Source organism: Eimeria necatrix, genomic scaffold (assembly GCF_000499385.1).
Source record: "Eimeria necatrix Houghton genomic scaffold, Enh_scaff104, whole genome shotgun sequence".
NCBI classification, from domain to species: domain Eukaryota; phylum Apicomplexa; class Conoidasida; order Eucoccidiorida; family Eimeriidae; genus Eimeria; species Eimeria necatrix.
In genome coordinates this window covers 1-14848 of record NW_013651844.1, presented here as the reverse complement: position 1 = coordinate 14848, position 14848 = coordinate 1, and the positions used below count along the sequence as shown (strand labels likewise).

General features: G+C 46.7%; 3 protein-coding genes across 3 annotated transcripts; all 3 read right to left on the bottom strand.

Annotated features, from left to right (window-relative positions):
- Positions 1 to 2031: 2031 nt before the first annotated feature.
- ENH_00001640 (hypothetical protein, conserved) lies at positions 2032 to 3003 on the bottom strand (the record flags this gene model as incomplete). The annotated part of the gene is made up of 3 exons (XM_013578170.1): positions 2032 to 2313; positions 2467 to 2784; positions 2836 to 3003. The coding sequence occupies 3 exons, from the start codon at positions 3001 to 3003 to the stop codon at positions 2032 to 2034; spliced, it is 768 nt and encodes a 255-aa protein (XP_013433624.1).
- Positions 3004 to 4912: 1909 nt separating this feature from the next.
- ENH_00001630 (hypothetical protein, conserved) lies at positions 4913 to 5335 on the bottom strand (the record flags this gene model as incomplete). Its single annotated transcript, XM_013578169.1, has 1 exon — positions 4913 to 5335. The coding sequence occupies one exon, from the start codon at positions 5333 to 5335 to the stop codon at positions 4913 to 4915; it is 423 nt and encodes a 140-aa protein (XP_013433623.1).
- A 4325-nt stretch (positions 5336 to 9660) lies between these two features.
- Positions 9661 to 12410, bottom strand: ENH_00001620 (hypothetical protein, conserved; the record flags this gene model as incomplete). Its single annotated transcript, XM_013578168.1, has 2 exons — positions 9661 to 10617; positions 10728 to 12410. The coding sequence occupies 2 exons, from the start codon at positions 12408 to 12410 to the stop codon at positions 9661 to 9663; spliced, it is 2640 nt and encodes an 879-aa protein (XP_013433622.1).
- Between the last annotated feature and the right edge of the window lie 2438 nt (positions 12411 to 14848).

Below are 14848 nucleotides of genomic sequence, written 5' to 3'. Positions count from 1 at the left end.
CAAATTCTGGAACAACGAGGCTAAAACATGTTTTTTACAGCGGCAGCAATTGCTCCATCTGTTCTCAAGCCAAGTCTTTAAGTGCAAGCATCTGAAACTTAAACAAAAGGTGACACGTGATTAGAGACAAAATGCATGAACTCTGCTTAGGACTTCCTTTTGCTGGCTATCTTTGAGCAGTACATTCGCATCCCATGAAAGTGCTTTTCATGGCGTTTCGCACAATATTATTCGGGAGATAGCGAATTTAAGGTGTGCCTGATAAATAAGAAAAGCTCGACAGGCAAATCCGCAGGGTTTCGGCTGTTGGCAGATCCCTCTCAGTTTCAAAGCACACTAAAAGGTTCCATCAGCTGCGGCAAGTACACAATTCATGTCCAATCTGATGCTGAACCGCAGTGTGCACGAAGAATCTCAGCGGTAAGAGCTTAGGATGGCCGGACAAGTTGAAAACATCTGCAAAAGACGATTTACACATACGACGAGAGCAAATGATGCTTGTGCTTGCTCACTCTGCAAGCTTGAAAAGCTAGAGAAAACTTGTTACTCCAGTCTCCAAGCTGGTGCCTCCTGGCTGGTTAGGGGGCCCGTGCACTACCCTTACCAGTTGCATGCAAACTATCGGGCTGTCAGTCCCACAACTTTCAATGCTCAATCTTTCAAATAAGTTTAAACATGCATAAGGTGACATGAAAGGACAATATTCCAGCTTGTGTGTTCCATACCCTCAGCGCATGCCGGCAGAAACACAGCCATTTTTATGGCCCTAGCGAGGATGAAGAGTGTTTAATTAGGACTATTTCGCAGACTTCACCCATCTGATGCTTTATAAAAAATATGTTTTATTCTGTACCTGGCCGTCGTATCCTCCCCGCCCGATAGGTAGGGATGCAGCGCGGTTCCAACTAAGCACGCATAGGCTAAGCAAGCGCAGGCACAAACCCACACTCCATCTCCCATTGTATCGCAGAAAAGCGGCATGCTTTGACGCTTCAAAGCTATCAAGGCAAGACGCATGCCTGCTGGCTCACGGTGCATTAAAGTGCCCCATCGCAAGACATTCAAAACCTGTGGGGCAAGATTCCGTATATGCAGCTGCAGTGTTTGCAAAGCTCACAAAACTATCGCATTTTCCTTTGGCATTCCAAGGAAGTGCAGCATTCTTTATCTTGAAAGTGATGGAATGCACTTGAAAACTGGACAGGTAGGGACTGACAGAAGCGTCTGCAAATTCACGGGGAACTACCATTTTAAGTGAATGGGAATGATGCCTACACAGAACGAAACTCGTGAAACAGTATAAAGTGAGCTCCCTTTCTCAGTGCTATTGCCTGAATATGTGGGTCCGCTGCTTTCTTTAACTCTTTCTTTGCTTGTCTTTGCTTACATGCTTCAAGCTTCACACAAACGACATTTTTGTATGCTGCAGTGAAACACAAGTCACGTCTTATGCCAGGCAAGTTGCCAGTGAACGTTTTTGGTCTCTACTAGGAGTCAGAAGTCTGATAGATATTGCAAGAAAGCAAATAATTTGCATATGGAGGGCTAAAGAAAAAAAGGATTGCCTTGGAACGACATCGCACCCAACAAAGATTAAAGACAGATTACTACTTGAAAGATCTCTGCACTCTGTATCTACAACATGCTGACAGAGTCCCGACGGTACAATCTAGCAAAGGGGCGTGGCCGAAAAAGACAATGAATTCTAGGATACTAAGTTTGCTTAGATGCGTCACGCCCCTCACTATGCAGAGTTGAGAAAGGCGAGACGAAAAAGCAAGATGTAGTTTGGCTGCTATGCATACACTGCCTGAGGCCTTCACTAGAGTGTCAACCTCTTAAGTGCAGGCTCAGGCAGGCTCTGTGAGTGAACTGCCGCTCTCGAAATTAACATTCTTTGTTTCGGAGTGGCCTTAAAATTCAGCGGGCTTCGCGGATAAGTTCTGCTAAACAGTAGACGTAAAAGAGGGGGCTGAATAGGAGCGTTGAGAGTCATTCACGTTGTGCTAGATTTTTAATAGGTGAAATGGTCTAGAGCATCTCTTTGGTTACATTAGTACTCTCTGCCTTTTCCGTATGGGTTGAGCCGGTAAGAGCAGCAGTGACAGTCTCCTCAACTACAAGCCGAGCAGCTACACGGAATTTATGGTCTTCGATTTGTTCATCTCGTCGCTGACACTGGCTTGAAAGCCGGGGCATGAGGAACCCTCTGACGAGCTCTTCTACAATTGTGTGACGCTCCTCGTGACGCTCTTCCAGATCGTCAACAACTCTATCCAAGTACTCCGAATGAAGATTGACCTCCAACAGTGCCTATATACCGCCAAACACATAAGCAACAGCAAGTGTTCCGCGCACTGTAGACTGTGCATATGTGAAGCTTCTCAAGCCCTCCACACCACGTGTGCATTGAGCTATTCTAGAGGTTCTTCAATGAGTGGCTCTCTTAGAACTTTGGTTTCTCACTTCTTCTTGTGCATTTGCAGCTCCCGCCTTCTCAATAATCGCTTGCAGGTAAGAGTCGATTGTTTGATTATGTATGCGGGTTGCATTGTGAAATGCCGCATTTTCTCTTTCGCGAAGCAGTTCCTCGGCTTGTCGAGTGCCTGCCTCCTGGGCTTCCCTCAAGCGCCTCTCCCGAATTGCCAAGTCGGCAAGAGCGGAAATCCGCCGCACCTCCTCCATGCGCCTCTGTTCCTTTGCTAGCCCGTCAAGCATCTGCACAACGCCCTCGTAGAACTCGATGCGCTCGGCCTTTGAGGCAGTACGAGCGAGCAGCTCACTCTGCCATTTTTCGTTTTTTATGAACTAGTGGAACAGCCAGAGTAGACTCACCTCTGCAACCGCTGCACCTTGAGCCGAAGCCATGAGGACCTCGGCCGCTTCCAGGGCAGTCTGATGTTCTATTACTTCTTGTTGCTGCCACGGAGGCACATCCTGTAGCTGTTCCGCAGCTCGAAGCATGTTGACAAGATCCAAACTTTTTTCTTTGCCTCTTAGCATCAAGTGGCGCCTGGTAGCTGCACGCAGCAACTGCTGCAGTAGTAGCACACCCAGCTCATCGCATTCTTCTTCTAACGGCACCTGAGGGACTCGAATTCACAGAAACGGTATCGGTGGTCATAGCTTTCACCTGGGTCGCTTCAGTGGCTCTGTGTAGGTGTTGACACTCTAGAGCATACAAGTGAAACGCTAGTACTAACGTTAAACTGTCCTCTCCGTATGAGCGTCGCTGTGTAGATCTACCTCCTGTACTCGCGGAGTTTCGGGTCTCATGCGGACAGCCCTTTTGAGAAGTCTGCGCGCCGCAACAGACCCCCCTTCTGACGCAGAATTTGTTGGAGGGGCCGCTGCTATATCAATCTGTAGCTGAAGAGAAGTCCCTGTCAGTAGCTCAGCTGCCACTTCTCTTTGAAGAATTGCAGTTGCTCGTTCAAGTGCCTACATCACAGCGGAAAAGGATGCCCAGCAATGACTTCAGGGTGTCAGATTTCTGGGAAGCATTTCCATAGACACCACCGTTCAAGAAAATTGTCGAAGCTACCAACACATTTCATCTTTATCACGTTTTGCCCGCCACAGATTCTTTTTATAAATGCAATTGAAAGGCAGCCTGCCTTGGAATGAGCCAAAACTTTGCGGCTCGTAGCATATGTCTTCCGTTGCCATAAGTAGGGCATTTTGCTAGGAGCCGAAAATGGCGTGCTCTTGCATAGCCGCCGCTCCATCATATCAAGCGCTAAAAAGTCCTTCAAAAATCACAAATTCAGAGACCTGGTGACGATATTGTGGCTCTTTTTTAAGAGAAGGGGAAAAGTTATTTTTTTGGGGATGCTTACTGTAGCATCATGGTGGTTGCAGCAGTTGTACCAATTAGTTACGCGCATTAGCTGAGTAAAAGAGAATGCTGCAAGCTAAACAGTGTCGACGCCGTGCCTCCGTGTATGCCAAGTGGTAGGCTGATAGCGATGTGAATGGGTCTGGAGGGCAGTAGCCGTCCCTTGCTGGCGGAACGACGAGTTGGAGGCTCGTTTTGCTTCGTAACTTGTTGGCAGCACAAGTTGACTTTGCCAGAGACTGACAAATTTGATTGCGTCTTCTCCAAAGGCGGCGTAATCCCTCAAGCCTCGAACGCTCGATGAGCAGACGCTTACGCTGCATACGCTCCTTCAGCATATTCTGTCGGTGCAGGTGGGCTGCTTCACTCTTTGCTTTCATCTTGGAAGCTCGCAGTTTTAAGGCATGTTCAATTAATTGGAGACGCTCTTCCTGAGCGGAGGAAACGCGTTCGTTTGCCGCAACGCTGAGGGTCATATTGTTTTTTGAATGGAAGTTAACTGTCTTGCTGGATATCATGCGCAGGACATCTTCTGCAGTAATATTCAATCTGCAAAGGGAAGCTGCCAGATGCTTTTTGTTCATTTTGTTAAGGTACTATGGCTTGCCTGCAGCTCTCGAATATCTCTTTCTCTTTGTGCCCACTTAAGAAATTCCTGGTTTTCCATTAAATTTATACGAATTGAGAGGCAAAATTCGTCTGTGGGAGGCGGCAAAACTTCATCTAACCGCCGCTGCACTTGCATCTCTTGAATGGCTCGGATTTCTCGAGATGTTGCGGGTAGCCCCCTTGACCAGGAAAAGTGAGCTATTGTAAGCTCCTCAGGGAGCTCCCCAGGAGAACAGGTATAGTCTGGGGTGTAGGGGTCAGTCTGCACATCTTGTTCCCTTGTTATAGATTGTAGCGCAATACTTTTAGCATCGCAAATTTCATGATCTGTTTTGCAGGAGCAACAAAGCCTTGAATAAAGATCCATATTTCGTTCACCAGGCCGTGCAACATGTGTCTTGAATATATTTTATTGAAAGTTACGACGCACAATAGCATGGCTAGAGAGATCGGCAGATGCAGCAGTTAGAATGCTAGCAGCTCAAACTTGCCAATGGTGAGTGCATCTCTGTCCCGTTCACTTGTTGCTGCGCCCTCCTGAAAGCAGCTATACTCTCCGTTGAAAGTAGGCAACTGGGGAAGGGCATTAAGGCAGCTGCTGTAAGATGTGGGCCTGTACCTAAAGAACTTAAACCTCCCCGCACCATTGACACTTTCAGATGCGTGTAAGAAGGCATTTCGTCTAACCATATCAAAACATTTGGCATCGGTGGCAAAGGGCCCTGTATCAGCAGAAATATCAGTTGCAACAAAGTCGCCAAAAGCCCAGGGGAAAGAAGACAGCTTTGTGGGAGCAGGCCGGAGTTGAAGCACTGCTTTGGTCTTCCCAATGTGCTGGGATGACGCGTCGTCCGCCCCCACGTCGTCCTTTTCTTCCAAAACGGGCATTCTAGCTAATGCAGTTTCGCATTTCATGATTTTATTAATGCGTTTAATCTTAGAAGCCGCATAATGATCGGGGCATACTACCTCTACGTCGTTACTTGCTCTACTGAGCACGTTGTTACTTGTTCTACTGAGCATCAATAACCCGCCTTCCGTTGCCAAAAGCTTACATTACGACGCCTGCAGCATTCAAATATATAATGTTCAGCGTTTAATAAATGGCACAAACTTTACGAAGGCAATACTAAACAAGGTAAGATGCCCAGGAGCCCTGCATGCACAGCCAATAAAAAGCCCTGTTTTTACTGTCCCAACGTTGGCACAGGTAACGCGTTAGACTCATTATGTTTGATGAGGAAGGTCAGCTACACATGCCCATATGAGACCGTATCCCCGACTCTTTAAATGCTAACTGTGCAAATGTTTATTGCGAACAATTGTGAATCAACGTGGGAGTTCACATCTGGATACCCACTAAAGCCAGATTGCCTGTGGTGCGTCTTACTAAGCTGGTCGGTACTTTCTCAACAAAAAAACACGCTTTCAGCTGCTGCGAACTCTGTTTTCTACTTAAAACGATAACGAGGATAAGCAAGTCTACTGTGAAATTTCTCAAATTTGTTTATGCTTAAAATTGAAAAGCCTTGGGATTAGAGTAGTGTGGCTATTGCTTTGCAAAACGCACACTACGCAAATCCCAAAGGTTTCCAGGTGCGTTGTGAGTTTGCAAAATGCACGTGAAGCATGCATTGCGTTCTATGTGCTTACGTCTTCACATTACATGACGTTGCAATTCTCTGCGAATGTGCGTTCGTGCGGGCAAAATGACTGATTTGCTAATGAAATACATGTAATGTCAGAGCCTGCAGTGCCAGCCGAAAGGCAACTGTGCGCTACTTAGCGTTTGAAGATCTCCAGTAATGTAAAAGTACTTCGATGCTAAAAAAATTTGAAAGTATATATTTGCACACTGAGTAGAAACGCGTACTCACCAGTATGGCTGAGAGAGTCATGGAAAACGCGATGTGGCAGCAGATGGCCGAAGTGAGGAGCTCCTGAACTTGCGCCGACCCTCAATAACATCAGGAATAAACCAAAAGCATTAAACGAGGATTTTTACTATAGTAGCTTTCACCCCTTTGTAGAGGCGATGCATTTCTTGGAATGACTTGCCGAAAAGAATTTAAAGAAGAAGCTGCATCTTCCCTTGCATAGAGAATTAAGCTGTGGGGACTCTTTTTCATCATTGTTTGCATTTCTTTTCGGCTTTGCTCTTGATTTCAGTAGCATAGGTTGTTTACGCATGTTCGAAGCACGCTTACACTTTCCTTCTATCGAGGGTAAACCGCCTCCGGAGCAGTCTGGCCGACACAATCTCATATAACAAAAGAAGAGCAGTCTCTCAATCTGTGCAGAAGATTGCCAGCTGCTAGCATCAGCTATTCAGTACATGTGGCAGGCGGAAGCGTTGCAACGAAAAGTGTTGAGGGGCCCCGATTGTGCACAGCCACAAGTGTTGAATCGGAATAATGTATGGCAGGACTGCGAGACACATTTACTATACAATATTTCCCAAGCTGTCGCGAGACCGCATCCGCATTATTTCTGAATTGTCTGTTTTTGTGTGGTTTTGTAAGCCTTGTTGCTAAAGTGGGTTTTTCTCGATAGTACTGTAATGACAATAAAATTCGATGCTTTGGAGCTGCAGATGTACTCTCCCAGATATCCCCAAACTGCTAGCCACTTATACTGCTTCTACTCTTCCTTATGCGAACTCTCAAAACATCTTCTTCTCGTATACAGATTTGTAGCGTAGACGCAAGCTGTTGTTTTTCAAAGGCGATGAGCTGCTGCATAACACTGCACAGCTACAATATCCCGTCTTTCTACCGATTTCTGAGAAATTCTCTGCAACTTGTGAATGGAGGTTGTTACTCAAAGAAAAAAAAGAGAGCCCTGTACAAGCAAAGTAGGTTGCAAGTACTGTGACATAGCTGCAAGGATTCGAAGGTACGACTTTGCAGGCTCTTGGCTTTCAGCGTTGCGTCTGTTACTAACTAGTAGTGAAAAAGCAAGCACATCTAGTACGACATATCACTTAAAGCAATGAAAGCATTGTATGTTGCACAGCAGCGATAATCCATAGGCAGTGCAGTATTTTCCAGTTCGAAATCTTCATGGTATCGAATGTCCGTTGGGAGAGGCTCCTGTATTAAAGCAGGAGCATGACATAAGAGGCTCTGCAGAGAGCCGAAACGCGTTAAATCAAGAGCGACAGCATTTCTTCGAGACAACACATGTACCTGTCTGGGGACGTGGCCTTTTGCCCACGGCGCTCATTGATCCGCAAAGATGGTTGTAAAGCTCACCTATGCCCGTGTAGTGCTAACTCTATAGATGGGTTGAGCAAGCAACTGTTTGGAATTTCCATAACCAAATTGCCATCGGGAATATTACGATCCCTTCGTTACTTGTGATTATCCGCACGTGTTTGGAAACCATGCTGTCCCTTTGTGAACTGTAGGATGCACACACAGTAGGGAAAAAGCGATAAAGTTATGTGTGAAAAGGCGAAAACAGCAGAAGCGCGTGACGGTCAACAGCCTACAGAATTAGGTGCAACGTGGTCTGAATGCGGAGTTCTGGCGTCCATTGAGTCGCCGCAAGGATTGTGATTGCCGGAAACAGTAAATTCGGAGCTAGGAATGAAGAAGCATTTGAAGTTTTATAGCACTATTGAAGGACAATGAATTTAAGAAGGAGGCCATCATACTACATGTCACGTCTACCGATGGAAACGCTATTACTCTCTGCAAGGTTTTCCGTCGCAAGCCGCTGCGGTAATTTAGGGGCGTATAGGGTGCGCGACCTTTTGGGAAATCTGCTCTCACAAGTTCCCAAGCTTTTGATTCTTCGTGAAAGACCTTCTCAACGCTTTTTGTTTCAGAAAGACACTGCTGGTCCAACACTGCCAAATGCCGTGCAAAAGCAGACTTTCAAGACTTGCCGCCTCTCTACGTCATATATGGTGCCATTTGCTCCAACGCTTTCATGATGTGGCTTGTTCGAACACATGCTTGGCCATCTTCCCACCGGCGTATGCGACATGTAACGAAAAGGAAGCTCTGCAGGCTTCTGTGACGGAAAATGCTACAAGACAAAAGCCACAATCTCTTCGACACAGAGGAGCCCTTGATGCTTCAAAATTTGCTACATCCGCTTCTGTGGACGGGGCCGGCGCCTCAAAGCGTTGGATATTCGAGCCAGAGTCGTTACTGCCTTTGCGCCTTTGCTAAAGGCCCCGAAACGGGTCGCAGGAGTCTTGCAAAGCATTCAAATCCGTTTCCTTGCGCAGCTTTTGTGAGCCAATCCTGGTATAGGGCTCGTAGACGCTAAGGCTATGCTGGCCATGACTGCTCAGCTCACTCTTTCACGCGCTACTTTGCGTGTCATTCTGACTTGAAGCAAGGATTTCCGTGAGTTTGCGTAGTTCGATGCTGAATGCAATGCCCATTGGCTTTTTAGGCACAGCAATCGACGCAACAACCTAATGTCGTGCATAATGGCATAATGGCATAAACAGTGAGCACTCACGAGCTGCTATTATGGTAGCAAATGTTCTGACGAAAAACTGAGAAGATACGTTAGCTTAAAAGCCACATGGGCGCAGCCAGCCCAGTTGTGATTCTTACAATGAAATTCGAGGTGGAGCTGCAAAACCAGTAAGGTTGGGGCTAAATCCCAAAGAACACGCAGCTCACGGAAGATATCAAAGGGAAGTTATCAAGTTTTAAGGCAGTTGTGGGCTTCAGAAGTACTCGTCTGCAAATACTTGCTCACCAAATAATGGATGAATTCGCGATCCAAACGCAGTTGCGCTTAGGATCCTCGTGCGCTCCATCTGTACCTCGACAACAGGGAGACGCCCGATGCTCGTCCACAGAGCGTGTAAACCGCAAGCACGAGTGGAACAGGATTTAAATATTGATCCATCACTAGCGTGTTCTCTAAGTACTTGAGAAGCTTCTAATGTACGCCTCGTGGGGCAAAAGCCGAACCCTAATCTATACAACATAAAGTAGGCACTCTGACGCAGCTTCGTAGCTGGTTCACCGTAGCTGTCGCACTTCTCTTAAAAGAACAGCAGCTTACAAAACAGCGCCTTTGCATTTACATTGGTTGAAGGCGATTGGACAAACTCATTGTAGAACAGCTGGCCTAGTAGAAGCCCCATCAACCGCATAGGCCACTCCCCTATATCTCATGCTATATTCATCACACACCAAGGGACGCATGAGTTACTTATTGGTTTGCGTCTCTCAAGATAATCATGTGAGAATTGTTCCATTGCCCCATTTGCTCAAGTCTGATGAAAACCTATACTCAAGGCCCTGTTCCGGAATGCCGGCGGAAGCACTGACGGAAAGGCATGAGGCCATCATCGGCTGTGTAAGCATTGTTAATCGAACGGCCTCTGCCTCTAGCAGCCCAGTAACAAATGCCCTCGTTGCGTGCTCAGTGCAGATCATCAACTGCTTCACTTCACGCTCTAGAACTTGCTGTACAATAGTATCATGCAGCATCCAGATGCCTATTATTTCGTCTTCAACATATTCACATGCTCCCCAATCTTTTTTTAGTCGTATTAAAGCCTTTTGAATGTCTTTTCGCTGCAGTAACGGTTCGTCCGTCAACTGTTCATCCCTCCTTGATCTTTGAAAATCCAAAATTCTCTCTTCTGCTCCGGAGATAAGGGCTGCTTTAGAACTTTGGTAGGGAGATTCTGATGCATTTCTCTTGGCGTTAAGGCGCCGGGGTATTTGGTTGACCTTTGGATATATTTGCAGAGCTTTGGCCCGCAGAACATGTGGTCCACCGCTACACTGTAGCTTCTCCTTGCATTTTTTGTTTTCGTGCAATGATGAGTTCTGCTGAGCTCCATCCAGAGAAAATTGATCTAGGATACTCTGCAGCGTTACTGCAGCCCGGCACTCAGCTTCTTGTAAACGCATGAAGCAACCCAGAATTTTACAAGATGACTGACTGCTATTTTCTATTCGTGCGCCATGTCGTCTTTGTTGAGAAACGCAACTGTCGGCCTGTTGCGACTGTGCTTCTTCGAAATGAAAACACTGATTGCACATTTCAACCCAGTTTACAGCATGAGCGGTAGAAAACGTTTGACTTTCTAGGCTTCCCAGCTGGTATTGGCATGCTGCGGCTGTTGTTGTCTGGCTTTCCTGGCATATCGGGCTGGCGCCGTGTCCTCTAGGTGCCTTCAGCTCCTGAAGGAGCAAGCACAGCTATTGATCACTGTACCTCTGAGTGCTTTTGGGGCACAATTGAGAAGCATTACTCTGGTGGCGCAGAATACTATCGTAACTGCTTGACGTACCTTTTCATCATACTTTACAGAGTGCTCAGCTTGTTGCATATGCAAATGCTCGTGAAGGCCCTTCATTGCACTAGCATTGGTTAAATCCCTCGCAACAACAGTACCTGAAGAGAGTTGCTGGATTCTCCTGAGTGATTTATCAGAAACATAGCAGGACTCAGTTTTCTGGTGATGCGAAGTTGCTTCACCACAAAGCGGCGTGGAAGGGCGCGAGTTTTCTTGTCGTGTTCCTGCATGCTGTTTCAAGGACTGACTGGATTGCACACTAGAGGCCGATGCTCCTCTTGAGATGTTCGCATATCCATTTATGTCTTTTTGCCGCAGCCTCTGTCGTACATGTTTAAGTAGCTGAAGCACTGTAACCTCGTGTAGAGCAGTTCCGTGATGCTGCTGAAGGAATGTCAGCAAACATTCTATCCCCTTTGCTGTGTCGTCAGGTGGACCGTTTCTCAAGGTCTCCGCAAGCTCAACAAGAACACCTTCTAGCCATAGCTGCTTTTCTGCAGGGCCAGTCTCAGTCATCGGCAGAAGAGTGTTCACCTTTATTGGCGATGCACCTGCAACAACTTTCTGTTTTAGAAAATCAATGTCTTGGATCGTAGCTTTAATAGCACTTTGGCTCCGACTCTTAAGCCGTTTGAGATTTTTCTCTTCATGGATTCGAGCAGCTTGGCCTAACGAAAGCTTCAGTGGACCCTCGAGAAAATCCTGCTGCGTTCTCACACTAACAACATTCTGTCGGGACAGAGTTTCTGTAAGATTTAAATTGCTTTTGGCAGAATGACTAGGAGCTTCGTCACCGGCGAGCCACAGGTGCAGCACCGGCGTTCTCAAAGGACCGGCCTGCTTCGTATGTACAGCCATCTGCTGGATATCTGGAGAATTTAAATGTTCTGAATCGATGCTGTTTGAAGCTTGTGTTCCTGGCTCTGCCTCCTTTTCTTCTGCACATGCTTGCTCTTTTGTCTGCATGACAAATTCTTGATCCTGCAGCTTTCGAAGATTTGTTGGCTGAACTTTTTGTCTTTTTTCTTTTCTGCATATATCCATATGCTTAGCAAGTTGGGACCGTGCTGCAATATCAAGAGTTTGCAACTGCAGGTAGTTTTTTGACAAGGGAACCTCAGAAGTAGAATGCGTACAGCTCTCTTTTAATGGAAGACCAGTTTCTTGGCATTTTTCCTCATGCGTTATAGCCTCACGGAACGTTGGTCCTGAAAGTAATAACTCGGCTAGAGACGCTTCCCGCTTCCAAACGCGCCCTTGTAATGAGAACTGTGTTTGATTTAACTTTTGGAAGTCTTGTGCGCCTGCCGAATTGCGCGAATGCGATGACAGAATAGTTCGTGACTCGGCCTCTCGTAGTGCAACAGGCAGCTCTTTGTGCTCTCGTAACTCTTTTCTTTGTTGTAAATCTCTTCTTCTTTCATCTGCTTCCAGCTGGTCTTTTTTAAATGTCGGATCGAAAAGGCCTTTGGAGAGGAACTTCACGCGGGAGGCTCCGCCGCAGTAAGAGCTTGCGGTAGCTGACCGCGACGCTGTCGAAAATGACTTTTTTCCACTTCGATCTCGGTTACCAAATGCTGAATGCACAGTTGTCCAGTGAAGTGCTGGAATTCCCTTTGTTTTACGCCGGCAAATTGTGGCTGCCCGCCCTGTGGCATTGCCGACATGGGCTTGCATGGTTGACGATGATGCAGAGCGTCTCAGTGGCTCGCTCTGCAGTGCTGCGCCACGCAGCGCTGAGACTGCCTCCCTTCGAGAGGAGAGTGGCATAATTCTGCATAAAAGTAAAAAGCGAAGAGGCCTTCTCAGGTAGCTACGCTTCACGTACAGTTGATCCAGACGTGTATTGGCGCGTTTTCTTGCGTACTGCAGATGCCGTAATGGTAGCCTGATTTGTGCTGGCAGAGTTTTGAGTAGACTACACGTAATTTACTTGTCAAGTCGAAACTGTATAATTTGCTGAAGTCGGGCCTGAAACATATGGGCATTTTGGAAGCTCCGCTCGTGCCGATGCTGACGTCATAAAACGATCAAGCAAATGAAGATATGTTGGCACTGGGGGAAAAACTCTTCACTATATCAGTGAAATGTGTTCAAGGGCTTTTGTGCTGCGGTGTTTTGGGGTCGCACCTGCTAATAGAGGAATTCGTATGTCGTCTGACAGGCACTTAGACTGCGGCACATTCGTAGAGCGGCACATGCACCCGCGCCTCTCCTCACTTGGAGCAAGAAAAAAGGCTAGCCTTTCGGTATAAGGAAGTCCTGAGTACCCATGAATATATAACCTCTGCAACTGCAACATTATATCGAGACGTACGGAGGCTTTAACAGAGTATGTGCATCAGCGGCATCCCAGCTCTCTCACTATCTTGGCTGCACAGCGCGGTGATGCAATACCATCTATGGTTCGCCTCATACATGCGACTGTAGACGGTCTAAAGTATATACAATTCTTGAGCACAGACTATGTTTGCCAGCTGGAGACTGTGTGCCGATTGTTCAGCCGTCAACTCCCTTGCTCCATAGTTTCCGGAACCGTAGAGCGAATCTCAGTGAAACTTTCGTCCATCATTTCTTCTAAAAAAACTGGTTAGCTCAGAACTTTTCAAACGACACCACCCTGGAAAATTTTGACAGTCCTTTGAAGGAGATGGCATAGACTATATAGTTGTGTTTGGGTGAATCCAGTTTCAGGTGCAAGGGCGAATAGGCTGTGTGGAGTTAACGACTGAAATCTACATTCAGTATAGGAAATATTAAGGGTGGTCAGTAGAGGGCACTTGAGAATTCATTTTCAAGTGTGGGATGGAGCTGCGCTCCGCTGAGTAGGCGCAGTCGGAGACACGCAAGTTGTAGTGCGTGGGCACTACAATTCTTCCCCCAGCGAGCCAATAGCGCCGTATTCCGTGGAGAGGACACGATATCCTCTAATGTTTGTATTAAAGCAAACCGAATAGTCAAGAAATTGAGCCGAGTGGCAATGAGCGCCCAAAGCCCACCGTAGTGTTGGGGCTTGCTGAGTAGTGAAGCCGTGGGGGGCCAGAGCGTCAGAGCCGCAGGAGATATCTTCTACTATGTTTTTTTCATGTTTCAGAGGACTTGAATATACTTTTGAGGCTAAATACGTAGAAATAAGGTGTTTCAAATGATTTAACGGGGCGAATGGCAGGGAAGCATACAGGTGTATACATAATGACAGCAGTCAGTCCACTAGCGTACTACACAAGCACTCGGGAATGAGTGGTACAGTCCACACTGCTTTTTTTCCGAGACAGATGGTTCACCTTTCTTTGTTTGTTATCTAGAAGTAATCTGTTAAAACATCGAAGAAGTGACGTAAACTCAGCTCACCAGAATTTGGTGTGTAAATTTACTGCAGATGGCGGTCTGACGCTGGAGCGAAGGTCTTCGCTGAACTATAGAGCGTTTCCATAAATCTTTGGTTTCTAGAAATATTGTTCCTGACATACGACAGACAAACCCTCCACTCAGAGCGAGTAGCGTCTCTGGAAAGAATAAAAGCTCGAGGAGGAAAATGCAGCAGGTATCACCTTAGCAAAAGTGGAACGCAGCAAGTAACATTTTTAGAGAGCTCCAAGGCAAAGAGCTGATGGCTGAGAGAGCTGAGAAGTAATTGTCAACAAAGAGCAGTAAATAGGCAAAAATTGAAAGCATCCAAAAGAAGGGCGAAAAGTACAAGGAATACAGGAAAACGGGAAAAGCAGGTTTATAGTCGACTATGCACAGGATGCGCATTTAGAAGTTCACGCAAGCCAGCAGCGTTCAGACTGGGAGCTACGTTAAGCCAAGACTAATGCAGCTTACTGCCCCTTAGTGAGCGAAACTGGTCGGCTTTGCGTTGCCCCTTACAGGCTTTTACAAGCATATATAGCTCAGTCGGTGAGTAACTGTGCACTTGTTTTTTCGTTTGTGCACGCTCCGATTTTGCGTGTAGTTCGCTGCATCCTGCGCTTTGCTAGAAAACCAGCGCTCACTCTTGAAGCTACACTAGCTTCAGAGCAGCAAAAGCGTACAGGACGATCAAAGCGGCATTTCGTTAGCCTACAGCCAGAAGTTCAAATGCAATGTGTGGCAAAAGGCCCGTGAACGCCTCC